The sequence below is a fragment of the Hippocampus zosterae genome, chromosome 21, assembly GCF_025434085.1.
Source record: "Hippocampus zosterae strain Florida chromosome 21, ASM2543408v3, whole genome shotgun sequence".
NCBI classification, from domain to species: domain Eukaryota; kingdom Metazoa; phylum Chordata; class Actinopteri; order Syngnathiformes; family Syngnathidae; genus Hippocampus; species Hippocampus zosterae.
This window is the reverse complement of record NC_067471.1, coordinates 8,971,903-8,997,278: the sequence shown is the minus strand read 5'-3', so window position 1 is coordinate 8,997,278 and position 25,376 is coordinate 8,971,903. Positions and strand designations below refer to the sequence as shown.

The window sequence follows — 25,376 nt, the reverse complement described above, 5'->3', positions numbered from 1 at the left end:
AGCTACACTAGCTGCAAAAGTATTGGGATGCCGACAGGAAGAGAGTTCACATTCTGCTGCTGCTGCTTGTGCAGGTGTGTGTGTGTGTGTGTGCTGAGAAGCAAAGGCTTTTTTTTGGTGTGTGCCGAAGTGTCACTGCTAGCTCGCTAACAGGATGTGGCAAGGCGAGAGAGCGCAAGCGAGGCGGTGGATTGAAGCAGGGGATTTTCTCTCGCACGCCTTCTCGTATTTCCGATGTCGCCTTCATGTTGTGCTCGGCTCATTGCCGGCATGAACAACAGGAAAAAAAAAAAAAAGCAGCCGAGAGGCCCAATTTCAAGAGAAGAGAGCTTTCCTTCCTCGGCCATGAGTCCTAATTTAGTCGCGCAGTCTGGCCTTTTTTTTTCTTTCCCTTCCATTCATGGCAGTGAGAACACTGTAACCTTTGGCAAGCCACAAGCTGTCTGCTTGGGTGCAGATAAGAGGACGCCATGTCAACACGTGTGCCCTTCAAAAGGGAAAAAAGATGCAGAGAGCTAGCCAGAATACATATCTTTTATTTGTCAGCCAGAGAAAATACTGTGATACAGAAGAAGAGCAGCGAGAAACACCCAAAATAAACATCGCCACTGGTTGACGGGGCGCGAAAGGCGGAACGTCCAACAAAACGACAACCCAAAATAACCAAAAAATTTCTATTTTTCGAATGGAAGAAAGGCAGGGGGGCAAGTCGGCTCTACCTTGAAGAAAAATATCAAAGAGGCAAATGGCGAGGTGTGACGAGTGCAAAAATTGCACTAAATGATCCCAAAAAGATGCAAAGCTTTTTAAAGATGTGACAAAGGCAGTGTGGGAAGGCAGCTTGTACCCTCTCGGCTTTTTTATTTCTTTATTTTTCTGTGTGAACACACACACGCCCATCAGACGGGTTCACAGACACGCGGGGGGGGAACGCCACAACGTCATGCACATAGACATTTTTTTCATTTTTCAGAATGTGACTCGGAGATAAGCGTGCGACGGGCTATTTTTCATTGGGAGCAATTGGCAAAGCCCAGCTAGCTGCGCACAGAGCGTGAGACCGCGCGATCGTATAAAACAAACTCATTTCTGGAGAAAGTGCCTGTGAATTAATTGAAAATGTTGCTCAACTTGGAAAATTTTTTCCAGGGAAAACTAAGGCCAACTGGGAATGTTTGGAGTGTCACAATAAGAAAGCCCGAACGGAATCTTTCGAAATATGTTTGAACCGCCATTTTGAACCCGTTGGAATTCCGGTGAAATTCGGAATTTGAATTTCCTCGACCTTTTCAAGTCGAAACGTGAATCGGCGCTTACGCCTCGGAGCCGTCGGCTTTGTCACCACTCAGGAAGGGAAGCTCCTCAGCACCGCCCCCTAGCGTCAAGACCTGGCGGTTCAGGTCCAGGCAGCACTGCAGAAGGCGAGTATGAGCACGTGAGTTCTAAAACCCGCATTTTTGTCCTGTGTATTTGTCTCAGTTGAAGCGTCATCTCGCTTACCTTGAATTGGAGCAGCGTGTGCAGGCCGAGGCTCAGCTCGCACGCGTCGTCCTCTGAGAGGTCAAAGATGCCACGGGGGTTTTAACGATCTTCAACGATATGTTTTCGGAATGTTTTTTAGTACCTTGGAGCAAAGCAGAGCACCGGATGGTCCTCGAGCCCAGCTGAAGCCTGAGGCCGCTCACTGAGCCGCTTGGGTCCCGGCTTGTCGCCGAGAGGCTGCGAGAAGGGAAGAACGTCGTCGTCGTCGTCGTCACAAATTTCGACGGGTGAGAAACCGCACGTCCGTCCCACCAAATGTATTTCGATTCAATGACAATCCGAGTCATGAGGAACGACAAGCTCGTGTTACTGTAGCGTTTCTACATTTATTTAAAATGACTGGGATTGTAGAAACATTGATTTCAAATCAAAATGCGATCACCGAAATACCGGATATTATGATTTCAATCATGTTTCGAGGCTGATTCGGTTGTTAAGCGTTGCTCATTTGCCCATTGGTGCGCGCTGCTGCCACCTCCAGGCCTGGAGTCAACCACTGCCGAGCCTAACTTGAGTTATTTATCGATTTGCTTATTTGAAAGATGCTTGGTCTTTTCCATTGGGATGCGTTTCAATGCTTCTCACCGTACTATGAAGCGGTCATGTTTAAATTTGACATATTGGATCTGCGTGAAGTGGTCAATGAAAAGCGAAAAGCAGAAGCTTGCGTGGGTCATGTTCTTCTTACCCGAGCCGTTTGCAGCAGGATGCAGAGATGTGGTTGTGCACGCTGTTGGTGTTGAAAGAAACCTTCACTTCACTTTCGCAGCACTGAAGAGAGGGCACAAAATGGCGCGCGGTGTTGTCAAAAGCGCAAAACGGACGCCGCCGCCTTTGTGCCCGACTCTGTTGGAAAACTTTGACCTCTTCGGCAATTAGTCATAAATAGATGCGTCTGAGCAAAGAAATATGCTGCATATCGCAGGAAAGAAAAAAAAAAACCCAAAACTTTTGTGCACATTTTGTTTGTGACACAAAAGGTGTGATTTAGACACCTTGCAGTGAACCCGCAGAGCTGTGAGGCTCTTGTCGCTCTCCTCGGCCGAGGCGTCATCGGCGCTCTCATCGTCGCCGTCCGCCGGCCCGTCCTTGCCGCCATTGTCGGCCAGCGGCGAGCGAACGTGGGCGGCGGGGTCTCGGGCCTCGCCCCGAAGCCGCGGGATGTTGCCCTCCAGGAGACGGCGCTGCACGACACTGTGGGGTTGCTATGGAAATAAGAGTCTTGTCTCAGTGTTGATGCCGCCACGGATGTAATCGAGTCTTCTCATGTACGGCCGTGTCTCCTATTGCTTTTCAGCGTCCGTCTGGGAAGAAACTCGGCTCGACGCCGCCGTTGCACTGGGGAGAGTCGCGTTTGGCCGCCGTGTGACGGTAAGATGAGGAAGAGAGAGTACATTGTCTGCTTGGCTGAGCACCAAAATGCTTTCGCCCGCCGCTTCAATTTTTATCCTTCGCTCTCCATATTTGAGGCCATTGTCAGTCCCTTGATGATTTAATCCCCTCGTAATTCACTTTTAAATCAGTCTTTTCATCTCTCTTTACCAAATCCTGCATGTGCAGTACCCCCCCCCCCTCACAGTCAAATCGAATTTGCTCCGAAAGCTAATCGCTAACTAACTAGCATACAGATAACCACCCGCTAATTGTCTTCTTGCTACACACTTGCCAGCCAGAATAACAAAAATAATAATAAGAAGAACCTCAACTGTCCTTGCGCTCCGGTTTCAAGGTTTTTCAAGCACCAGCCACCAATTAGCATTCTGAACGGGAAGTAGTCCAGTAAATGTCATCTCTCAGACTACCGCACTTGAGAAATAGCGTGAGCGCGGTATTCCGCTCGTGATTCCAGGCTAATCGGCGCTTGCGCCCGCTTTCAGCCAGTCACGTAAGCTTTTCTACCTTCCTTTCGGCACCCTATGGCGAAAAGCGGCAGGCTTCCCGACGGCGGCTTTACAACAGACTGCTATGGAATTACTACCGCGCATCGTTTGTCACTGTTGTGTAGTGTACCTAATAGAGTGGCGCGACTACGATCTGCCTGCGAGCCGCTTGCCTCCTAACGTGATTTGTGGCAGGGTTGCAACCCCCCCCCCTCCCCCCCACATCCCCCTTCTGAGCACAAACAGATGACGATGGAGCCTCAAATCGAATTGCGTTCATCAATTGAATTTATCCCAACTGTCTGCTTCCTTGCACAGATGAAACACCTTGAAAGAGGATATCACCATCTAGCTTCGACTTCCCTTTTAGCGAGCGAATAGCTGCAAACCGCTCGTTCGCAATGACTGTGTTGTCGTCTGCTTCGCGGTTTGCTTCTGCGAAGCGGTGATTTGGCGCTTGCTAGCTGTCGATGAGTTTGTGGTTGACCTTTGACCAGTTGCTAGCAGCTATTTATCTACCGGCTAGTTGTTTGCTGATACTGTACTTCAATGTTGACAAGTTAGCTTACACCAAACGACGGGGAGGTATAAGCATCATCTGTCTGCATTTCACTGTTGTTGTTGGGGTTGTCCAAGTCGGTTATTTTTAGCTGCCTTTCTTCCCACGTGACACACACACACACACAAACTGATGCTTAGCACCCTGCGGCTAATAGTAATAATAATAACGCAGGGTACCTTTAAGATGTCTATATTTTGGGAGCATCAGATTTCCTGAGAGTGTGCTTAACTTTGAAGTGCTGCTCTGCTCTGCCTGCTGAGTGTGGGGGGGGGGGGGGGGGGGGACCTTACATTTGGAGATGAATATAAAACACCTGCTGCAGGATTAAGTCAACTCTGCACCATCTGCGGCACATCTACTGGACACTATGTTCCCTTCGATTCACGCTGGGCAGCAGTCGAGCAGCACCGATGCCCTAGAAATGGCCGATGCAACCCGTCCTGTAAAATACCAAATGCTTTCGAATTTGGGTTACATCCTGCATCGGTCATGTGTCAATGTCAGGGCACACGTAGACAAACAATTGACGTTGTTGGCGCACGCATCAACCAAAAATGAACTGCGATGCCATTTCCTTTTTATGCCGGCACAATGGGGAAAAGTATGGACAGGAAAGTATTGACGCTCGATCATCACTTGATACAAATAATATGTATCGATGGTCCGGATCCATTTTGATGGCCAAATGTGATGTTTTGTGCACAAAATGGCGGCCGATGTGGAGCTCTCGTGTGTTGTGTCACTGGACTCGGATGTTAACTTCCGAAACACACAATTCCCACGTGTTTTTTCTTTGCATTTCATGCACACGTGAAACAGCCCCCAGAGGTCAAATGTGTCCTCCATGACGACGTTTCCCTCTCATTAGAGAATAGCCTTTTTCTCTCTTCTTTTTTTTTTTTTTACATGTTCGCTGATGCCAGCTGCACAGCACCTCGGGCAAAAGAGCACAAAACAAACGTTGCGTAACCAACACCGCTGAATTACACAGAGCGGAAGCACCGGCGGTGGATTCTTGATGCCTTTCTCATGTAATTGTGATGTCGGACGGCATTTAGCTGCCAATTGTGAAAGGACGTTTTTTTTTTTCTATTCACAAAGAAGGCTATAAGAACTTGTCAATAATAAGTACTCTTTAGTCAAAAGCCGCATACCAGCTAAGCAGCAACTAACACACAACGCTAAGTTCTCGTGAACATCTGGCAAAAAGCTAACGGCAATTTGCTAAATTAAGCTGATCAGCAAGAAATCTCGTCAAAAGCTAACTGGTTAACTCATCGACAACGAGCTACTGGCTCAAAAGTAGCTCTCCCCCCCCGAGGAAAAATGCTAAAACTGTTAACAAGATGAAAGAAGGAGTCAGAATAGATGCAGGCTCGTACACGTCCATATGAGTAATCGGTATCCTTGCAAGAACCTTCATTCTTGTCATTTAATGACCCCCCCACCCCCCCAGCCTCCCACCATGAGTATTCAGCGGCTAAACAGCCGGCTCAGGTCGTCAACGCCACGCTTGACAGATGGCAATTTTTTTTTTTTCCCCCTCCATCATCGACGAGACGAGCGTCATTCCAGATAATTGGTTTTATTATAAGAGGCGTCCCGCAAGTCTGATGTGTGGACAGCAAATGAATGACTCGCATGTTAAGCTCCTCAAAACTTAATCGAGTTTTAGCTATTCAAAGCTTGATTCGTGATATTTCAAATTTCCTCGGCCGGAGACTTCTTTTTCCCTGAACTGGCTTGACGCCCCTGCAGAAAAAAAAAAATAATAACCTCTTCAATTCTGTTGGGGCTTAGCTAGAAAGATTGACCAAAATAATCATGCATCGGATCATCCTAACGCACTGCGCTATTTTGTTTTTTATGACAATGTCACCTCAAGCATGAGGTTGAGATGTTAGCTTTCAGGGTAAACTCTACCGTCAGAGCCAAAGAAGACTAAAGTGAGCTTCTGAAAACAGCTCAAATGTGAACTTTGACATTAGCTTCCAACCAATGATGCCTCTTTTAAATTTCAATGTTACCTTGAACATTCGCTTTTGACGTTAGCTTCCAACGTCGCCATGAATGTCGGAATGAACAAAGACTGATTACTTTCCAATGTCAGCTTCAATGTTCTTCCAAAGTTAGCTTTCAACATTGGAGGAAGATGAATGTTATCACTTGGCCTCGGCTCCAACATTGACCGTCAGTCTTAGCCTGAACGTTTGGGTTTACCGCCCCTGCTATCTGCTACCCCAGCATTGAGACCTGGACCGGAATCTTCTGTCGCGGTCCCGTTTGCTGTCAGTCTGGCTGGCTTGACAGCTGATGGCCCTACTGAGCCCTTTGATTAGCAATTACAATCATATCGAGACACCGTTGACACGGACACGTGTTGGGTCTTGATGCTCGCCGGGGGTGTGCGCGCGCTTACCAGGTCTTTAGATGTCCCCAGTCTCTTTAGACCGTCCAGGGGCAGCAGGTCAGCCGAGTCCTTGTGCGTGAACTGAGTGGCCTGCTTGAGACGGCGCTGCTGATGCAGGATGGCTTTATCTCGGATGGCCAGCTCACCTTTTTTGGCCTGGCTCATGGTCTTTAAAAACTGGAATCCTCCCCCTCTCTGTAAAAAAAAAAATGGACACCAGAGGCGTAGGAATGTGGCTCTTCAAGGAGAAAAGCGTTGATTTCTCGTTTTGCTCCCGGATGACGGTCTGGTTTGGTCGAGCATCCTCCTGCGTGTTTAGCCTCCTTCCGAGTGGATTCTCCTCCCTCGCCCGCTTGCTTCCTCTCTTCCCTCGACACCCCTCCCCCCCCCCTCTTCCTCTTGTCAGACGCCAGTGAAGAGCGAATGTTTGCTCACTTGTATCTGGCGCTTTGGTGGATGCTTGGTGATCAGCCCTCGCGGTCCCGCTGTGGAGGTGTGACCCACGCCGCCTGAGCTGATCACTCATGCAGCAACGATTGTTTCAAACATGTCACACCAGGGTCCCTTTCGCACCAGTAAATACTGAACGAAATGCCCGCGGTGACGCTAAGATGCATTTGTCAAGAATGACTTCAATCCGGTGTGGAAATTTAACATGAATTCTTAAGGCTTTTGTGAAGGTTTAAAGTCGGTTGGATTTATGGGTGGTGTTTGGCGCCCTCTAGCGGCCATCTGTCTACACCGCATGTGTTGTTGTTGTTTTTTTCAATTGGTCTGTTTTTCTCGCAAAATACGTTTTCTAATATTTGAAGCACTTTGGATGGATTTTTATTGTAACATTTTGTCATGAAAGTGTCAAACAAGCTTAAATCAGACATTTAAAGCATTCAACCCCAAATTATTCATTTATTCCACACCGACCGGGGAGTGAAAAGCACCTTTGTTGAATCAACCACAAACAGTCTACTTTAGCAACACCAAAGTAAAAAAAAAACAGCAGTATGGTCATTGTGTGCTTTTTCTGGGGTGGAATCGAGTTGAGAAGGCACAAAATGTCAGCTTGACTTCCATCACAGAAATGCTTTTTAAGGTTTGTAGTGAACGTCTTTTATGTGATGCGTCGTGTTTATTATTTGACTTTACGTTAACCGTTTTGTTAAGCGCGGTGCGTTGAAACGAGCAACCCCCGCAGAGTCTCGTCTCCGACGTTCCATCAGAGCACGTTGGGGAGGTAAAGCGAGCAAAGCAGCATGTTCTGTCCGAACGCCCGCAGGCGCCCGAAGCCCTCCCAGGCGGCGTTGAAAATATTGTACTTGAGGAAGACGCGGTGCTCCATGCCGGTGGACAGCCCGATGTCGCGGCTCATAATGTAGATGCCGTCGTTGTGCAGCGCGCACGTCAGGTTGAGGCCCGACTTGGACGCGTTGTCCTTGAGCTGCAGCCACTCTCCGGTGGTGACGTTGTACGACTGCACGGTCAGCACGTCCTCCGTCTCGCTGGGCCAGCGCCGCGCGTGCTCCAGTTTGTGCGTGTAGCCGCCCACCAGGTAGATGGTGTCCTCCACCGACAGCATCTGCTGCTTGCGCACGTGCACCGTGCACGGCCGCAACGCCGTCCATGCGTCGGCCGCGGGGCAGTAGCGCAGGAGGTTGGTGTTCCGCACTGTTGGGAGACACAAATGTCACGGAACGGCCTTACAGCCATTGATGAACATGTTTTCTTTTTGGGGGGGGGGGGAGGCCGGAACGGATTATTTATGTTATGCGTTCGACTGTATCAGTCCAAGTGGCGTAACTTTCCGCCCACCTCTGGCCGTGTATCCCCCCATGACGTAGATCATTCCCTGGCACTCGCAGGCCGAGAACTCGGCCAGCGGGTCGGGCATGGACGACACGCAGGTCCAGTAGTCGTTCTCCGGGCTGTAGCACTCCACCGTCCCCAGACTCTGGCCGCCGACGGCGTACAACTTGCCTTGCGCGGCCAGAAGCTTGAAGTTCGACCTGTCCGACGGCAAAAGTGGTCAGTTCCGCTTGGCTCGGGTGACAAAGTGAAAGCGCAGATTAGTGTTGGGCCAGATTGTTCGGGTCTGGCGACTGAGTAATTAGTGCCTCCAAGCTTTGACTTTTAGCTCTTTTCAACCGCAAGTTGTAAGTGGAGAGTTGTGGCTAACTCATCTCATGGTAATCTTGTTACTATGTTGACGTTACCTCTTCTGGTTGAGTGGCGCCACCTGGTTCCACTCGTTCCTGCAGGGGTTGTAGCAGTGCGCGGCCGAGATCTCCTGGCTGCTGGCTCGGTAGCCACCGACGACGAAGAGGTAGTTGTCCAGCACGGCCGAACCGTAGCCTCTGATGTTGATCATGTCCGCCGGCAGGTTGTTGGCCAAGGGCTTCCAGCGCTGCTCAGCCTCGCCGTACCTCAGCATGGACCAGGGCTCGTCCTGGTCCGGCACGTCGAGGCACAAGCTGATAAAGTCGCCCATGGCCACCAGGGTGGCGGCGCCCATCATCCTCATCTCTCTCGCCCGCTCCCTGATGGCGGGAGGCAGGCCGCGGAACTCGGCTCGCCTCATCATCGGGTGGTAAAAGCAGCTCATGAATTTGAGGCAGGCGCCGCGCAGCTCGTGGGTTCCATAGACCTCGGAGAGGCCGTAGAGCTCCACGCAGTTGTCCGGCCGGATCTCCGCCGTCACGATCTTGAGGATGGACGTGACCTGTAGGAAGGAGGCGGTCTCGATCAGGTCCTGCAGGGTTTCGTTGGCGATCTCCACTTTGGAGGTGTCGATGAACTCCAGGACCAGCTCCAGCCCGGGGGCGCTGAGTCCCCGCAGCTGCACCGAGTCCTCCGTGGACTCCCTCATCCCCGAGCTGTACAGCGCACGAAAGTAGTCGCTCTTCTCGATTAGCTTCCTTTTGTTCACCTCGTACGTTTTGTCCTCCATCACGATGGCAATCTTTTGCTCTGAGGACATGTCGGCAAGCGTGCGTCTCGAGCAGGCCGACTTCAATGGGTTTTGTTTACATCTCGCCGGTGTGGAGGGCCCCAAATATGGCCATGTTCGGCCCATTAGTCGTCATCGAGCAACTTTCTGTAGTCCGGGGAAGCTAACCTGCTAACGACGGGAGACACAAACGGGGCTACTAACGCGACGATTTCATACCCCGGACACTGGCTAAAGGTCTCCCCAGATAATCCAAGTTGTAGTGTAAGTGATGTAAAAAGTATCCCAAAATCGACAGTGTTGAATTGCGTCTCACCGAGTCCGCCTTAGCTGTCAACTTTGGGCTTGTTTTGGTTCCGAGTGTTCTTCTTCAGTCGCGCTTCTACTGCGCAACTGCGTAGTGCTGCCGCCACCTGGCGGCGCCTTGACCGCAACAGCAGAGAGCCCCGTCCGGTCTGACTCGATCGGGGAGTTTTGTTTATATACGTCGCTGCTTCTTTCACCCCCCAAAAAAACAAATAACGAGTCGAACAGGTCTGAAATAACCCACTAGTGGGTAGTTTAAGAAACCTGGTTCTCACTGAAGTTCTTTTAATTTGAAACCAGCAACTGACATCATTGACGCAATTGTATGTTGTTGTTTTTTTTTTTTTTTTGCAGAAAGTCTTTTAATGTGAAACCCGGACATGCCACTTGTGCATTCCGCGCGGCTTGACGTCGGTGCGTATGCCGGCGTGTGACTGACAGACAGACGGCGGTGCATCGATGTCTTGGGGCACCACACGCCCGGACCGCTTCGACACCTCCGGCTCCACGTAGCCGGAACGTCCGCCGTACGTGATCCGCGTTGAGGATGCGGGAGCCTTCTGGTCCCGGCCGTTGCCTGCCGGTGCTCGTCATCATCGCCGCTCTCAAGGCAATCTCCGCCGCTACGACGCTACCGCCGTGCGATGAGGTGAGCGCGCACGATCGATCATATTTATGGCATCTTATGAAAGATACTCATTACGGATTTAGACGTCTGCCAGTCTCTCTTGTTTGACGCCTTGTGCTGGCCATCGTCCCCAAATGCACATGTCATTAACCCTGGTCCTGTTCAACTCTTTTCTTTCTGGAAATTAGTTGAATTAGTGCAAAACATAACGGGTGCTAATAACATAAGACGGTGACTAATGATAGTGTAAGCGGGTGATCATGCATAACATGTCGGCAAAATATTTTTATTGCACATGAACGCTTTCATCACGACCGTGCGTCTTGTTTATTTGATACCATCCTGCGCTCAAATGAAGCTTATGCTTGTCTCACCAGTAGTGTCATCTTTTTATTTTTAATTTTTCCTGCTGCCTTCTGCTTCCACTTGCTTCAGTTGTCGTCTCTGCTGCCTTTTTTATTTATTCCCCGCCCCTTTCAGTCTCTCCCTCCTCTGGTCCACTCATCGGTCGCCCTGGCAACCGGCACGAGTCACCCGGGAGACCTTTTTAGCCAAAGAAATGGCTAAAAAGGATGTCAAAAACGACGGAACATCTGTTCAAGCCTATCCTAACGCAATCCACCCCCCCCCCCCCGTACCGCTTCTCATTGTGTCATCTTAAAAGAAAACAAACTATCACGGCGGTTTGTTTTTCCCTAGCACGTGACCCAGCCGCCGCGTCCCTTTCCCCGGTCCATTAGTGGCACTTGGTTGCCACGGCGATCAGGGTCAGCCGCGGCACTCTCGCCCCCCCAACCGCTCTCCGTTAACGATTGGCGCTCGCTTGCGCGTGTTATTTGTGCAGATGGACTACTACTACCAGTACACCGAGTGCGACGCCATGGGGTCCCGCTGGAGGGTGGCCATCCCGCTCAATCCGGGCACCTGCTCGGGCCTCCCGCCCCCCAGCAGAGGGACGGACTGCAGTGAGTTTTCATTCGCTCTTTCCCGGACTCGTTTCGCCTCGGCGTCGTTTTCTCAAGTCCGCCGTTCGTCCGTCCGCGTTCGTCAGCCTTTTCGTGCCCGGCCGGCGAGTTCCTGGAGATGTCCACGCAGTCGTGTACGCCGTGCGCGGCCGGCTCCTACTCGCTGGGCAGCGGCCTGCGCTTTGATCAGTGGGACGCCCTCCCCGCCGGATTCATCAGCATGGCCGGCTTCCTCGACGCCAGGCCGCCCAACGGCGACTTCCGGGCCTGTAGCAAGTATGAGAAAAGAAACCAGGTGGACCACCCGCGACCTTTCCACTTGACCCACGTGCGTCTTTTGCACGCGTGCGGCGCAGCTCCACGTGGACGCCGCAGGGCGTGTACCTGGAGTCCAACCGGGACGAGTGCACCGTGTCGCTGGTGTACGCCGTGCACCTGGAGAAGCGGGGCTCCGTCGCCTTCACCTACCAGTACCCCGACAACAACATCTTCTTTGAGTTCTACGTGAGGAAACGTCGCGGCCGCCTGTGACCGCGGGCCGTGTTGTTTTGGTCCCAATGCTGCGCGTGTGTGTGTTTGTGTGTGTGTGTGTGTGTGTGTGTTCAGGTCCAGAACGAGCAGTGCCAGGAGATGATCCAGAGCGACGAGCAGAAGTGGATCAAGGTCACCGGCAATGGAGAATGGGCAACGCACGCCGTCAGTGAAAGCTTGCAACGCCACATGCAAACACGTACACACACACACACACACACACACACACGACTAGATGAACTTGCGTTGCAGATCAACCTGTGGGCCGGCACCAACATCCTGTACTGGAGAACGACGGGCATGCTGCCGGGCGTCAAGATGGTCCAACCGGTGCTGCTCAAGGACATCAAAATAGAAGGTGGGCCCTCGCCTGGGAAAGCGTCGGCGGGACGCCGCTTTTGCTCACGCCGATTGTTTTTTTCCCCCCCGTCGGCTCCAAAGGCGTGGCCTACACGTCCGAGTGCTTTCCCTGCCGCCCCGGCTGGTTCAGCGCCGGCGCCGGCTCGTCCTCCTGCCGGCCGTGTCCAGGCGGCACCTTCTCCGGCAAGAGCGCCGCTTCTTGCACCGCCTGCCCCCCAAACCACTACTCGCGTACGTACGCGGCGGCTGTGCGTCTCCTTTCTGCTTTTTTGGTGAAAAACAAACAAAACTTTGTTTTGCAAATCCACTGAAAATAAACCCATAACACATGAAAAAAAATGTACATAGCAACAAATTGAGTGCTGCCGCCTGCAACTAATTTTGTCCGAGTTGAAATCGACTCGAGCCTGAGATGTGGAGAAAATGTGCCGAGTCATTCTCTGGCAGGAAATGAATTCATGTTCCAATCAAATGCAAATGAAGCTCATTAAATTATAGCTCATTATTATATTATTATAAGTTTCTCGCAAGTATGCCATCTTTGTTCCATGTGTGTGTGTTTGTCTCAGTGGAGGGATGGGCCGAGTGCAAAGCCAGGCCGCCGTGTAACGAGCGGGACTATTTCCAGATCCACACACCTTGCGACAGCGACGGAAAGGTCACTTATTTTCTTGCTTCTTCACGCCAGGCCGCGTGTGTGTGAGGAAAAATTCCGGTCAAACGTGACGAGCCAGAAGCTGAGAGAGAATGCGTTTTTCTTTTGCCAGACGCAGGCGGCGTACCGCTGGGTGGAGCCCAAGATCTGCGAGGAGAACGGCGGCGCAGCGCTGCCGGCCTCGGGGCCCGCCGAGCCGTGCCCGCCGTGCAACCCGGGCTTCTACAACAGCAACGACTCCACCTGCTCGCCTTGCCCGCCCGGGACCCACTCGGACGGCACCTCCGGTAAATATTCGCCGGAACGGAACTCGGGGCACGAGGTCAGGGGTCAGCGATGATGTCACCACGCGACTCCAAGTAGCCCCAGTTTGGTGACCCCTGTGTCAACTATGTTGTTAAACAGGAATTGATGCGTGTGTGTGTGTGTGTGTGTGTGTGTGTGTGTGTGTGTGCGCAGCATGCAGGCCATGCCCCTCAGGCACGGAACCGGTTCTCGGTTACGACTACAGATGGTGGAACGTCCTGCCCTCCAACATGAAAACTTCCTGCTTCAACGTGGGGAATTCCAAATGCGACGGCATGAACGGTAACAATTTGTGCCATACGGCCACTGCTTTGACATTGCCAAAGACCGGACACAAGGTTTTTGGTCTGGTCTCCAGCATGTTTCAGCGCATGTGTGTGTGTGTGTGTGTGTGTGTGTTGACGTTCAGGTTGGGAAGTAGCGGGCGACCACGTCCGCAGCGGAGCCGGCTTATCGGACAACGACTACCTGATCCTCAACCTGCACGTGGCGGGCTTTAAGTAGGGCTGCCTGAAAGGAGGGTCCCGAGTGTCGAGCGGGAGCGGCTGCGTTCAACCAGACGTCCTTTTGTGTTTTTTGCGTGCAGGGTGCCGGCGTCGCTGTCGGGCATGAGCGGCGGCGAAGTGGCTCGGATCACCTTTGAGTTCGAGACGCTCTGCAGCGCAGACTGCGGCTTTTACTTCATGATGGTGAGTGGAAGGGATGGCTGGCGTGGTGGCGCCGCCGCCGCGATTGGGAATGGCACTCAGGCTCGTTCCCCCCCCCCACTCCAGGACGTGCACAGCAAGAGCACCACTGTGGTGGAGTCGTGGAGCGGCAGCAATGGCCGCCAGTCGTATTCGCACGGCGTGAGCAGGAACGACTCCGTCACCTTCACGTGGGCCTTCCAGAGAACCACTCGCGCTCTGGACGTAAGTTTCAACGACAACAAAAGTCGGATTCATTCGCTCCGCTAACGGGCGTTAACCCGCTTGCGCAGGTGCGCCGCTACGTGGGCGACAACGTGAAGCTCTTCTCCATCCACGTCAGCAACGCGCTGGAAGGCGTGGCCTCCAGCTGCCGGGCGTGCGCCCTGGTGCCCGACGCCGCCGCCGGGCGGGCCGACTCCTCGTGCGTGCCGTGTCCGCCGGGCTTCTACATCCACGCCGAGACCAATCGCTGCCGGGAGTGCCCGCCCGGCACCCACCTGGCCGGACGCCACACCTCCGGCCGCGAGGCGTGCGTGCCGTGCGGGCCCGCCAGCGTCAGCGACCGGGTGAGCCATTTCATTCGCCGGAAATGCCTGCCGCCGAAAGCCAGAAATGGAGATGAAGCCTGGTCTCGCAGGAGCATTCCCGTTGCTACAGCGACTGCTCCTTCTCGCACCGGCACGGCAACCGCACGCTGACCTACGACCTGGCCGCGCTGAGCGAGGTGGCCTCGCTCGCCCTGGAGCCCAGCTTCACCGCCAAAGGCACCAAGTACCTTCACCTTTTCAACATCAGCCTGTGCGGCCACCAGGTCCTCTCTCGGCGTCTCTCCGCCTCCATTTTTGGAATCTTTCTAACCTCGCCGCGCGCAGGGCCGCAGAGCGGCGGTGTGCCGGAACAACCTGACCGACTTGGGCGGCGCGTTCAGCAAAGACGAGCGGGGCACGGGCGACGCCGCCCGGCCGGCCGACGCCGTCGACGGCTTCATCTGCCAGTCCACCATCATCCCGGCCGACGGGCGCGGCGGCTTCCGGACGCCCGTTTCCTCGCAGTCCGTTGGCTTGGCGGACACGTTTCTCGGTGCGTGGGCTTTTTTCTCCAGCGCGGGGGGCCGCCTTTTACGCGACTGTCGCTCAATGTTGTTTCGGCCCCCCCCCCCTCGCAGGAGCATCGGTGGAGCGCTTCCTCGACGGCGTGAGCGCAGACGCCGAGCTCTTCCCCCAAAACGCCAACGATATTCCTGATATTAACTTCTTCTTCAGGTAGACAAAAGAAAAGCTTCCTGTTTTTCGGGCAACCTTCCACGTCTTTATTTTGTTCTCGTTTCAGGTCGACGCAGGTGACGGCTTCCTGCGATCAAGGCCGCAGTTCAGTCATCGTGGTTCGCTGTCATCCCCAAAAGTCGGAACGCGGCGAGCTCTCTGTGCCAAGGTCAGTCAGTGACGTCGTGTGTCAAAAGGGAGCGCGGGAGTAAAAAAAAAAAAAAAAAAAAAGAAACAAGCCCCCCCAAAAAAAATTTTTTTGAAGAGAAAAATATTCCCTGAAAAAATAAAAATCATTAGGAAAAAAATATGTAAATATTGGAGAAGTATGTAGGAAAATATTGTGGAAATATCCTGTGAAAATGTCCATTTTTGTTCTTTTTAAACATATTTACGTACATCAATGAATCTAGTTTGACTTTTGTCGTTGGGTTACTAGCTCCTGTCCCGCAGGAACGTGTGACGGCTGCGCCTTCCACTTCCTGTGGGAGAGCGCCAGTGCCTGCCCGCTTTGCATGCGGGACGACTACCACCGGCTGGACAGTGCGTGCAAGGGGGGCACCCAGGTACCCCCCCCCCCCCCCCCACACACACACACACAAACATGCATGCATGGTCCCTTCATGGGCCTGCTGTGTCTCCAGGAAACTTTCTACTTGTGGAATGAGCCCAAGCTGTGCAGCAAAGGCGTCCCACTACCCCCTAGAAGCTCCGCCCCTTGCGAGTCTGTGGCATTGTGGCTCAAATTGGTCACGGGCGGCGGAGCGTTTTCGGCCGCGCTGCTCGTCACCCTCACCTGCTATTTCTGGAAGAAGAACAAGAGGTGAGTTCTTTTACTTCCAACCGCGTCTGACTCGCGTGATCGCGTGATGTCGCGTCTTTGCGGCAGGCTGGAGTACAAGTACTCTCGTCTGGTGATGTCGGCCAACAAGGAGTGCGAGCTGCCCGCCGCCGACAGCTGCGCCCTGGACGAGGACGACGACCCCGACGACAACGACGACGCCTTCTACACCCGCAAACCCTCTCTGCTGGGGAAGCTGCGCGCTATCGCCAACAAGGTGTGTGCACGCTGGTTTTAAATCCTAAAAGTTAGGGGGGGTCAAAATTTTCAGGTCAAGCAATCCCTTTCACATTTAATGTCATTTTTTCCACATGAATAATGTCCCAAATGGTGTCTTTCAGCATGTAGGAGGTGACACCAGTGAAAGTGTGCAGCTCAACAGCTCCCAGGCGGACCGCTGGGTCACGCGATAGTTTTCCTGGAATCACATAAGCAACAAACGCTCAAGTCGGCGATTCGATGCACCTCGAGTATCAAATGTGATGGGACGCCTGGGTTGGCATGGGGGACGGGGGGCGGCACACGGACCTCTTTGTGTCTTTGTTTTTGTACATTTGATTTGGGTTTCTTTTGAGAGTCGTGTATTTATACCAATGTCGTTTATTAAAGACGAATAGAGTCATTTATGACTACTTTTCTGTCATCATTTAAGTTGTCAATGGAGTGCAGTACCATTCGCGACCGCCGTTTTGGAGTGGCGGTGTTTACACACAAGTTGTATTTTGGACGATTCAGACAGGAAGTGCAAATTATTTGCTTTTTAAATTGTGTGAGCTGCTTTTTAATAAACATGCTTTTTAATAAACAACGCGCAAACAACGGATTTATATGCTCTTTGATATGTTTAAACTGGCCACGTGCGATCTTTTTTAATCGCTTGATTTTTCGGTCATGCGCACAAAACGGGTCCTTGTGCGGCGTCTTCCTCCGCAGTGTGCTCCGCCGTCCGCACGTAGAACCCGCTCCTCGTGCTGTACTGTGATTGTGCTTCGACCTTGGTTTAAACTTTGACAGGCTCTCTGTTGACCCCGAGAATTCGGGTTTTTTTTGTTTCGTTTATTAACTTTTGCCGCAGAAGCAGCAATGTGAAAAATGACGACTGGAAAGCAATCTGCGGAATGACGAGCTTCATTTCATCGCGCGGTAAGAAATAGTCCCTCTTTTTCCCCTACGCTTGTTGTGATTTTTTTCCAGGCACAAAAAACGGCCATGGACCTCGAGAAAACTCTCGAAGGTGCACTAAAAACCATGATTTGGCCTGACTGTCTTATGAGTGCTCTACGTGGTGGAAATGTAAAATGTACCAAAGGGTTTGAGTGAGTGTTTTCGGAAACGCAAACTTGAACGCCTCATTCGAAGTTGAGTCCAGTAACGTCGCTTGTTTGGAGTTGACAAGTATCACTTAGTGCAGGGGTGTCCAAACTTTTTGCCAAGGGGGCCAGATTTTATGTGGTAAAATGTCGGGGGGCCGACCTTGGCTGACATTCTTTACATTGAGCAACAATATTGTTCAACAAATTTTAGTAAGCCAGTCTTTTTCACATTTCCATTTTTATTATAATTTCAACAATCTTAAGAATTTCTTTTGGTTCATTTGAAACGGGTATATCACATGCAACTGCTTATTCACTTGACTTTTTCTTAAACAGAAGTCTCCTGAGTGCAAATGGATTGATTTGAAACATAAAATGTATCACCATGACTTTTCAATAGTCACAAAACCTTTGACTCGAACAACAGGGAAATGAACAAGCAATACACATATCCACAACTGCAAGGATCATTTGAAATATGACATATCAGTCAATATAAACACGGAGTGATGTCTTGTTAACTCGTGAGTGATGCCCACTAGTGTCTAAATGCTATTACTCATTTAGCCACTAGAGGGAAGCAGTACTCTATGAAACATCACTCACTAGTCTACGAGACCTCAGTCAATGCAACACGTGTTCCATTGCGCCCAACCTGCGGGCCAGACGGCACTGATTTTATGACCGGGTCCGAGGGCCGGATTTGGCCCCCGGGCCGGACTTTGGACATGCCTGACTTGGTGTCTATATTGTTTTCCAGATCCTCCCAGTTTCTCCTGTGTTCGTATTCAAGTGGTAAGTTTCTGATGACGTTATAAAATGAAGAAAAAAGAAATGCAGCACAAAAACGGAGAATAGATAAATGTTTTGTAAAAGTGTCCTCCTTCGGGTCCATTGATCTGCAAGATGGCTCGCGGCTGCGTCAAGTACATGCTCTTCCTCTTCAATTGTAGAACTATATGGTGATGATTTTATGGCTGTACACGACAATGCATTTGTGACCAACATGTGCAAAAAGGGCGCTTCAAGGCGGAGTAAAAACATTTTTTTGTTAGTTTTTTTTTTTTTTTAATGCTGCCGTTACTGCGCCGGCAGTCAGTCAGTCACTCACTCACTGACTGACTGACTGACGTTTGCGCACGGTGGCTTCGGGTCGCGCCGCGCGGGCTGGAATTCGTGTCGGAGGAATGGACGCTCCAAGGGTCGTGGGCCGGCGGCTCGCGGAGCGCCTCCCGGGACGCGTTGGCGCCGTCGTCGGCGGGCTCCAGCTCCGGCTCGGCGTCGTCCTCCGGCACGGGCCGGGAGTCGGAGCCCTCCCCGGCGGGGGTGGAGGCGGAGGGCCGGTTTCGCCTCTCCCGGTGCAGCAGGAGGCGCTCCAGGGGCACCGTGCTGCTCTTGGGCAGGAAGAGGGCGGTGCGCGGCAGGTTGTTGCCGGCCACGAACACCTGCCGGGAGCCCTCCAGGTTGAGCAGGATGCCGGTGCGGATGGAGTAGAAGACGTCGCGGTTGTTCTCCAGGAGTCTGTGCTCGAACACGCAGTCGTCGCGCAGACACACGGCCTGCGTGCGCGGGAGAGAGAAAAAGCGCCCCGGCTGCAGCACGTGACTTTGATTCATGCGGTCGTCTTCGTCGAGTGAAAGCGGATCACGCCTCCGGACGCATTGTGCTCTACCTTTCCGGAATCGTGGATGGTTGAAACCCCGAAATTGTAAGCCAACGCAAGAGGTCGCAATCCTACTTTCAAACCTGAAACTGAACCCCGATGGCAATTTGGAAACCGTGATCTCCGCTTTAAACCCTGGAATGAAACCCTGACCGTACTTGAACCAACTTGGAAGGAAAACCTTAACCCTATTGGTGCCCCCCTTGGCCTTTGACCTGTGAACGCCCCCTGCTTCAACATGATTTCCTCAACCCCTCAATACTTGCAATGTTTATTAGCCTCCGCGTATGTATGCAATTGTTTTCAACCGCCTGCAATGTACTTTTGAAAATCCTTCCCAGTTGTATAAATTTAATTATGCAAAGTTTTTCCCGTGTTTACATTTGGCCCCGCTTGTCGTTATCTTGGATTTCCTTGAATTGAATACCTCAAAAAGGTTTGCACGAAAAGAACAGGACGACTGTGACGTCAGAGGAGCATGAGGCGACTCACTGAGGTGAAGGGGGTCCCCTGCGGGTCCAAACACAGGTAGCGGCTGCTTTTCACGCCGAGGATGGCGACGCGCTCCCTGCTGTCCGCCTTCAGCATGACGACGCCTGCGCCAAGGCAGCAACGTCAACGGCGGCAGGACGACAAAAACGCGCGAGGAGAGACGGACACGTGACGCGTACTGTACGGATTTCTGCTGGTGCTTCCCCGCACGGTGCCGTCCAGCTTGATCTCCAGGTAGAAGTTGCTGAGCTCCGTGGAGGTCTGCAGGTGCACGTACCTCCGCGGGCTGCCCCAGTTGGAGCCCACCAGGGGCGACTGGTTGGGCGCCGCGCAGCCGCCGGGGACGCCTTGGAGGAGGGCGAGGGCGAGCATCCAGGTCGGCACGCTCCGCCGGCACCGGCGGCGGCGGCGGCGTTGCGCGTCCTCCATTCCCGAGCGGAGAGTTGCCACCAGGCCCATGCTGCGAGTTGTCTGGAGACGGGCTGCCGCACGGATGCTTTTTAAAGGACCCCCGCGCCACCCTTGCTCGCATCCGTCCACCAACGCAGATGTGCGGCTTTGCAGCGGCGGAAGGGCCACTTCCACCTGGGCGTGTTTAGACCCGCCGCCCGGGCCACCGCACTTGTTGCTTGGGAGGCGTTCTTATTTTTTTTTTCGACTCTTGCCTGCCCACCTCACACAGGAAATGTCTTCCGGTGGCTAAATAAACAAACACAAGCTACAATTTGAAGTGTGATTTCATTTGCTGTTAGGAAAAAAAACAAAAGAAAGATTCGATGTACCTGACCAACAGTTGCTCTGGTAAGCCAGCAGATGGCGCCCTTCCTGAACTCAGCTCCACCGTAAAAAAGTTCAATCAAAATATAATTTCAGAGTAATCCAACTCTTGTATTGGTTCTCGTGGCGCTCTTGCTGACGTTAGGGTCGAGTTAGTCAGGACTACTGCCCGAATACAGCTGGTCTGGGCTGGGCTCCAGTACACCCGCGACCTTTGTGAGGATTTGCGGATCTGATAATGGATGCATGGATAGACAGTATGTTAACGCGAACTTTATTTCAGCTTTTTGAATCCTTTGTATCGTTTTCAAAATGCATTGAAATGAAGTGTGAGTGTGAGTCGCCCGAGTCGACACTGGGGGCAGCAGAGAGTTGTTCCAAAGTTTTTATTATCTGAGGAGTGCTGTGCACAGCACATGCGTACAAAAATAAGACTCCAACTTGCTTTGCTCTCTCGACGGTCAGTCAATGTATTTTTTTTCCTAATCATTTAATTTTTAGTTTTAAGTGACAAACCAAGGCGGCAGGTGGAGGCGCACAAGCGTAAGAGTACAAATTTGTACTGGCGAAGCATCACTCTTTTCGATCCAGATTCTTTTATTGATGGCATTTTAATTACGCAGTCAATAATAGGTTGCCGCCAGAATATTGCAATACTGCAAGAACAATTATTCCAGACCCCAGTTAGCGCAGGCACAAAAAAATAAATAAATCGATGACTTGATCGCCTTTCCGCATTGTCCTTTACTGTATCCTGCATGCGAAAGCTGCTGGCTGCTACTGCGGTACACACACACACACACACACACACATTGGGGGAAAAGGCCAAGGGCACATGCTTTCTCACCACCTCACACACTCACACATTGAGGCGACATCTTGAAATTTGATGACGTGTCTCCTAACGTAGAAAGCTCCTGAATTCATTTGTAACTTTGCACTATTTCCACATTGTGTTTTTGTTCATTGGACATCACATGCAACAGTGGCTGCTACCTGTATGTGCGCTAACATTTGAGCAATGTATTGTATGCAATGGTGCCCTCAAAGTCCCAACACACCACTGAAATGGTGTTCAGTACGAGTTCGTATACACGTTGCCGAGCAGATGCTAACAAAATTAGCATGGAATTTAGCCCAATTTGGTTGTGTGACGACATGGAGAGCGTAGTCTGTTTTTAAATGATGATGATTGTAATTATTGCTAATGGTGACATCTGGATTTTGGCCTGTTTTACTGCCACTTCTCTTCTCCTGCTCGCAGAGAGGTTGAGGTGAGACGGATAAGGCGTCCCCCCCACCCCCCATGGGACATAGCTTTGAAGTTTTACCAACTTGGAAGTCAAGCAGTGTCTGAGATTGCGTTGGAGTTTGGAGGTCCCACTCTGTTTGCATTTAATCTACAGTACGGAGGTCTCACTCTGCTTTTCATTGGGCACCCCTTTTGCTTGTAAATAACTTAATCGATCTAATTGCAGCACAAAGACCAGGAGATCGTCTCCCTTTGACTCCCCCCCCCCCCCCGCCCCTCCCCTTACTCGAGGGCCGCTCCTGTTCGTCATTCCTATTTTTTGCCTGACCCGAGTGTCTCTTACAGGCAAGTTCAAGGGGGCCTTGAGTGTCAGCGCCAAGGCACCTTTTTAAATCATACAGCAAAAGGAGTGCGTTTAAAGTCACTCGCGCGCGCACACGCGAGCCTGTTCCATGGATCCTTCACCTCGAACTTGGTGCTTTGAGGTAAATAAGGACCATTTTAAGCACATTCCCCGTGTCCGCAATGTACACTATATGGACGATGGTGCCTTGAGGTACACGTTCAATTTGTCCCGTCGCCACGCTTGTAACTGACTTTTCAAGCATGCTATGATATTGTACGTTATGAAAACAAACAATCGTCGAAGTTGAAAAATGAAACGTTTTTTGCCGCAGTTCGTGGACATTGTTTTGCTCCTTTTGATGTGCGCGCCTTGGCCACTTGGGGGCAGTATCACGCAGACAGATATGCACGGACATTTACCGTCGGAAGTGACTTTTGTTTGTCGGGAATTTTTGTGCACAGCAAATTCATCCAAGCATGCTTTCTTGTTTTGTGCCCTGTTCCCAGACTTTTGGACAGATTTATCATGAGATTGATTGAGAGGCGTGTCCATATAGTGTAAATGTTGCAGGCACCAAGTGAGAGTGGCAAAGGCCCCGAAATCAGCACAGTATGGCATCCATATACAAAGAGAGCTCTCCAAATATACACGTATATATTTATATGATAACACAATCAACATCTGCGCAGTTCATTGGCGTCGTTTTACCTGGAAGAAAATAAAATTAAAACAAAAATCAGCATGTGCAAACGTCGGTGTCGGCGGGGTCAGTCACAACCGAGGGAGGAAGTGGGTGCCGGTGGCGGCGGTGCCGGCCTTGTCGCCTCGCCGCGGCCGCCCGTGCCGGCTGAGGGCCACATAGAAGCCCTTGTAAACAAAAGACTCGTAGGCGTTGTAGTTGTTGGCCAGCAGCGTCTCCCTGAACTTGCACTCGTCGCCAAAGAGCCTCTAGAGAAAAAAAATAAAATAAAATGCACATGAGCAGGTCGAAAGAAAGCTGATCTAAAAAACGCCACGGCATGATTAAGTTAAGCGTCCAAATATTTTTGAACTCAAAATTAAGGTCATATTCTTGCAAAAAAAAAAAAAAGGCGCGTGGACCAAAAGTTCTTGTTTGAAGTCAGGGAATGAGGTCATCTTTGGATCTCTGTGGCGGGTGTCACTTGCCCCAAAGAAATAAATAAATACGTGGGAACGTTTTGGACATGCGACGCCGCGGCGTGCCGGAATATTAATAACACGACACTCGTAAAGTTGCCATTTTGGGCTCATCTCGGAGCCGGTTAGGAGCCGGGGGCGAGGGGGTGGGGGGGTAGCAAGTTCTGCTTGCAAAAATCGCTCTCAAACTTTGACAAGTTGCCATCCAGGGGTATTTGGTTAGTTTTGGCGCAGTTGTATACACGTATTGGGCGCTCTAGTTAACGCGCGCGCGCGCACGCTCACCGTGGCGTACAGCCTCCCCCTGCGGCTCATGGCCACGAACATCTCGCTCTTGACACCGAACAGGCTGACCACTCCTCGCTCCACGCTGGAAATCTCGATAAGACCTGGAGAAGAGCGCCTCAAGTCATCATCATCATCATCCTCATTGTGAGTGGCAGGTGCTGCTGCTGCGCGCGCAAAGCCTCGACGCGGGAGCGGAAGCCGACTCACTGTGCGGATCCTCGAGGTGCGCGCCGGCGATCCTGCCGTCCGGAAGCACCTGCAGGTGGAAGCCGATGCCCACGTTGCAGTAGAGGCGGCGCACTCGCTTGACGCCCCGCAGGTAGTCGCTCTGCCAGTCGGGCTGCAGCGGCCCCCTGCCCGCGAGGCCCAGATAGGAGCGCGAGAACAGCGTCTCCCAGCGCCTCTCCGCCTCAGTGCCGTTGGCCCCGCCGCTCCTCGGGGCGACTGCCCCCCACACGCAAGTCCAGAGTACCAGCGCGGCCGGCAGCGTCATCCTGCAGAGGCGCCCTGACTGCAGCCGGCTGCGCGCAGCCGCGGGGGGCACGCGGACACCTGCCTTCGAAACGCTCCTCGCACTACTTCTCGTCGTCCTGTGACATCGCGGCGGAGGTCGGTGACGGGCCTGACGAGGCGGCGGCTCAAGGCGCCATGACCCGGGATCCGAGCGGCGGCAGCTGCGGGAGGGAACGCGTCCGAGCTTGGAGTGGCACCGCCGGCGATGAGCATCTTTCGCCGCCTCGTTCGCGGGCAACGCCGGCCGGTGGGGGGACTCCGCGGCGCATGACAGCTTACCAACTCACCTTGGCTCCTGACGCGCTCATCCCTCAGCGGCGTGACATCACCGCTGCGGACCCCCCAACTCCACCTCAAACACTGAGTCACTGAGTGTGAGACGGCAGGAGGACTACAAAGGATAAAGAGAAAAAAAGGGGAGGGAGGGGGGGGGAGGCGGGAGTATTCCAAGAGTCCCGGAGAGGCACTTGTGATGCGCACGTTGGGGGTGCTGCACCTCCGCACCCAGCCAAGCCAACGCAAAACACGAGAGAGACGGTTTCCTTGACTTTCAAAATAAAAGCCACCTTGACGGAATATATCTGCAAGAACAACGACGGAAATGATTTGCCGCTTTCATTGGCAGGAAACTGAACAGTTGAGAGTCACTCGAAAGCAGTTCGGCGCGACCTAATTATCTAAATGCATCAAGCCGCAGCGGCTGTGTCAATGCCGTCTTCGGACGCATCCATGTGGCAATATGACAGGAAGCAAAAGGACATCCGCCGTTCGGTCGTCTCGCTGTCTTGTTCTGGGCGCAGAGGATGGGAGGCCAGGATGGGGGGGTGACATTCATTGCGGTTGAGTAATCGTGCAACGGAATGGCAGGACGGGTACGGTGTCCGCAGTCCAAATTGGGAATGGGGGGGGGGGGGGTCATGTGTGCCTGCATGACTGCCTGATTTAGACCGGAAGGTTGTGGCCACACTTCCTCATGCAAACATTTGGAACACATAAAATGTGTAGAATGCATAGACGCCAGTGCAGGTGCAATGCTCCAAATAGATACGTATATGTTTGGTTCCGTCCTGGGGGGGGGGGGGGGGGTGCTGCATACATGGGGATATTCCCAGCAGGCAAAAGCTTGTGCTGTTGCCACAGCAACCAAGCCAGAAACGCCTCAGCGCTCGAGAACAATCGACTTAAAATCACGCCGACCGACTCCAGTGGGTCATCTTTTAATGACAGATTTTTGTGTGTGTGTGTGTGTGTGTGTGTGTGTGTGTGTGTGTGTATGTGTGTGTGTGTGTGTGCTAGCTTTGCCCAAGGCCGCCAAACGCCTGAAAAGGCAAACAAGAAGCCACACTGTCAACCAATGACACCCAAATCGATGCCGAGTGGACACTTTTAATGAGCACCTGAGGGGAGTTGGGGGGGGGGGGGTTCGTTGATGCCGCCGCTCGTTTGCATGTAAAACCATCTTGGGGAGACTGAGTCAGAGCATCCCGACGACTTTGACGGACAGCCGCCGTCAGCTGTCTCGGTTGCAATTATAGCAAAGCGTTTAGCGCACGCGCGCGGCCAATCGATGGGCCGTTCAAAGGGCGTTATGAAAGTGTAAGTAAGTGGATCCAACGCGATGAGCGCCCGATTAAGTCGGGCTTTAAGAGGGAGATATTGGCGCGGCAGCTGCGATTTCGCCCGATTGAGATCGGAA

At 52.3% G+C, this 25,376-nt stretch overlaps 5 protein-coding genes across 6 annotated transcripts; 1 reads left to right on the top strand and 4 right to left on the bottom strand.

Moving 5' to 3' along the window:
* Positions 1 to 516: 516 nt before the first annotated feature.
* On the bottom strand, positions 517 to 7,044 carry nrip2 (nuclear receptor interacting protein 2). The gene is made up of 6 exons (XM_052055344.1): positions 6,404 to 7,044; positions 2,538 to 2,747; positions 2,231 to 2,313; positions 1,625 to 1,719; positions 1,501 to 1,553; positions 517 to 1,412 (listed from the first exon to the last, which is right to left on the bottom strand). Exons 1-6 carry the CDS (start codon positions 6,557 to 6,559, stop codon positions 1,314 to 1,316), a joined length of 696 nt encoding a protein of 231 aa, XP_051911304.1. The 5' UTR covers positions 6,560 to 7,044; the 3' UTR covers positions 517 to 1,313.
* Positions 2,819 to 17,021, top strand: LOC127593711 (endosome/lysosome-associated apoptosis and autophagy regulator family member 2-like). 2 transcript variants are annotated; one of them, XM_052055321.1, is made up of 23 exons: positions 2,819 to 2,913; positions 9,996 to 10,290; positions 11,114 to 11,234; positions 11,321 to 11,510; positions 11,591 to 11,738; positions 11,841 to 11,930; positions 12,018 to 12,123; positions 12,207 to 12,356; positions 12,695 to 12,783; positions 12,893 to 13,067; positions 13,240 to 13,368; positions 13,496 to 13,586; positions 13,673 to 13,775; positions 13,860 to 13,997; positions 14,066 to 14,341; positions 14,413 to 14,586; positions 14,648 to 14,855; positions 14,941 to 15,037; positions 15,105 to 15,206; positions 15,477 to 15,603; positions 15,682 to 15,860; positions 15,927 to 16,095; positions 16,954 to 17,021. In XM_052055321.1, exons 2-23 carry the CDS (start codon positions 10,189 to 10,191, stop codon positions 16,972 to 16,974), a joined length of 2,985 nt encoding a protein of 994 aa, XP_051911281.1. In that variant the 5' UTR covers positions 2,819 to 2,913; positions 9,996 to 10,188; the 3' UTR covers positions 16,975 to 17,021. The 2 variants fall into 2 exon arrangements, with proteins under 2 accessions (XP_051911281.1, XP_051911280.1); XM_052055320.1 differs by lacking the exon at positions 16,954 to 17,021 and adding an exon at positions 16,220 to 16,504 and having other exon boundaries at positions 2,822 to 2,913.
* klhl42 (kelch-like family, member 42) lies at positions 7,216 to 9,741 on the bottom strand. The gene is made up of 3 exons (XM_052055335.1): positions 8,602 to 9,741; positions 8,201 to 8,394; positions 7,216 to 8,056 (listed from the first exon to the last, which is right to left on the bottom strand). The coding sequence occupies exons 1-3, from the start codon at positions 9,459 to 9,461 to the stop codon at positions 7,608 to 7,610; spliced, it is 1,503 nt and encodes a 500-aa protein (XP_051911295.1). The 5' UTR covers positions 9,462 to 9,741; the 3' UTR covers positions 7,216 to 7,607.
* A 1,273-nt stretch (positions 17,022 to 18,294) lies between the features above and the next one.
* On the bottom strand, positions 18,295 to 19,805 carry LOC127594100 (fibroblast growth factor 23-like). The gene is made up of 3 exons (XM_052056032.1): positions 19,526 to 19,805; positions 19,347 to 19,450; positions 18,295 to 18,750 (listed from the first exon to the last, which is right to left on the bottom strand). Exons 1-3 carry the CDS (start codon positions 19,803 to 19,805, stop codon positions 18,295 to 18,297), a joined length of 840 nt encoding a protein of 279 aa, XP_051911992.1.
* A 2,341-nt stretch (positions 19,806 to 22,146) lies between these two features.
* Positions 22,147 to 23,941, bottom strand: LOC127593727 (fibroblast growth factor 6-like). Its single transcript, XM_052055345.1, has 3 exons — positions 23,375 to 23,941; positions 23,165 to 23,268; positions 22,147 to 22,669 (listed from the first exon to the last, which is right to left on the bottom strand). Exons 1-3 carry the CDS (start codon positions 23,658 to 23,660, stop codon positions 22,493 to 22,495), a joined length of 567 nt encoding a protein of 188 aa, XP_051911305.1. The 5' UTR covers positions 23,661 to 23,941; the 3' UTR covers positions 22,147 to 22,492.
* Between the last annotated feature and the right edge of the window lie 1,435 nt (positions 23,942 to 25,376).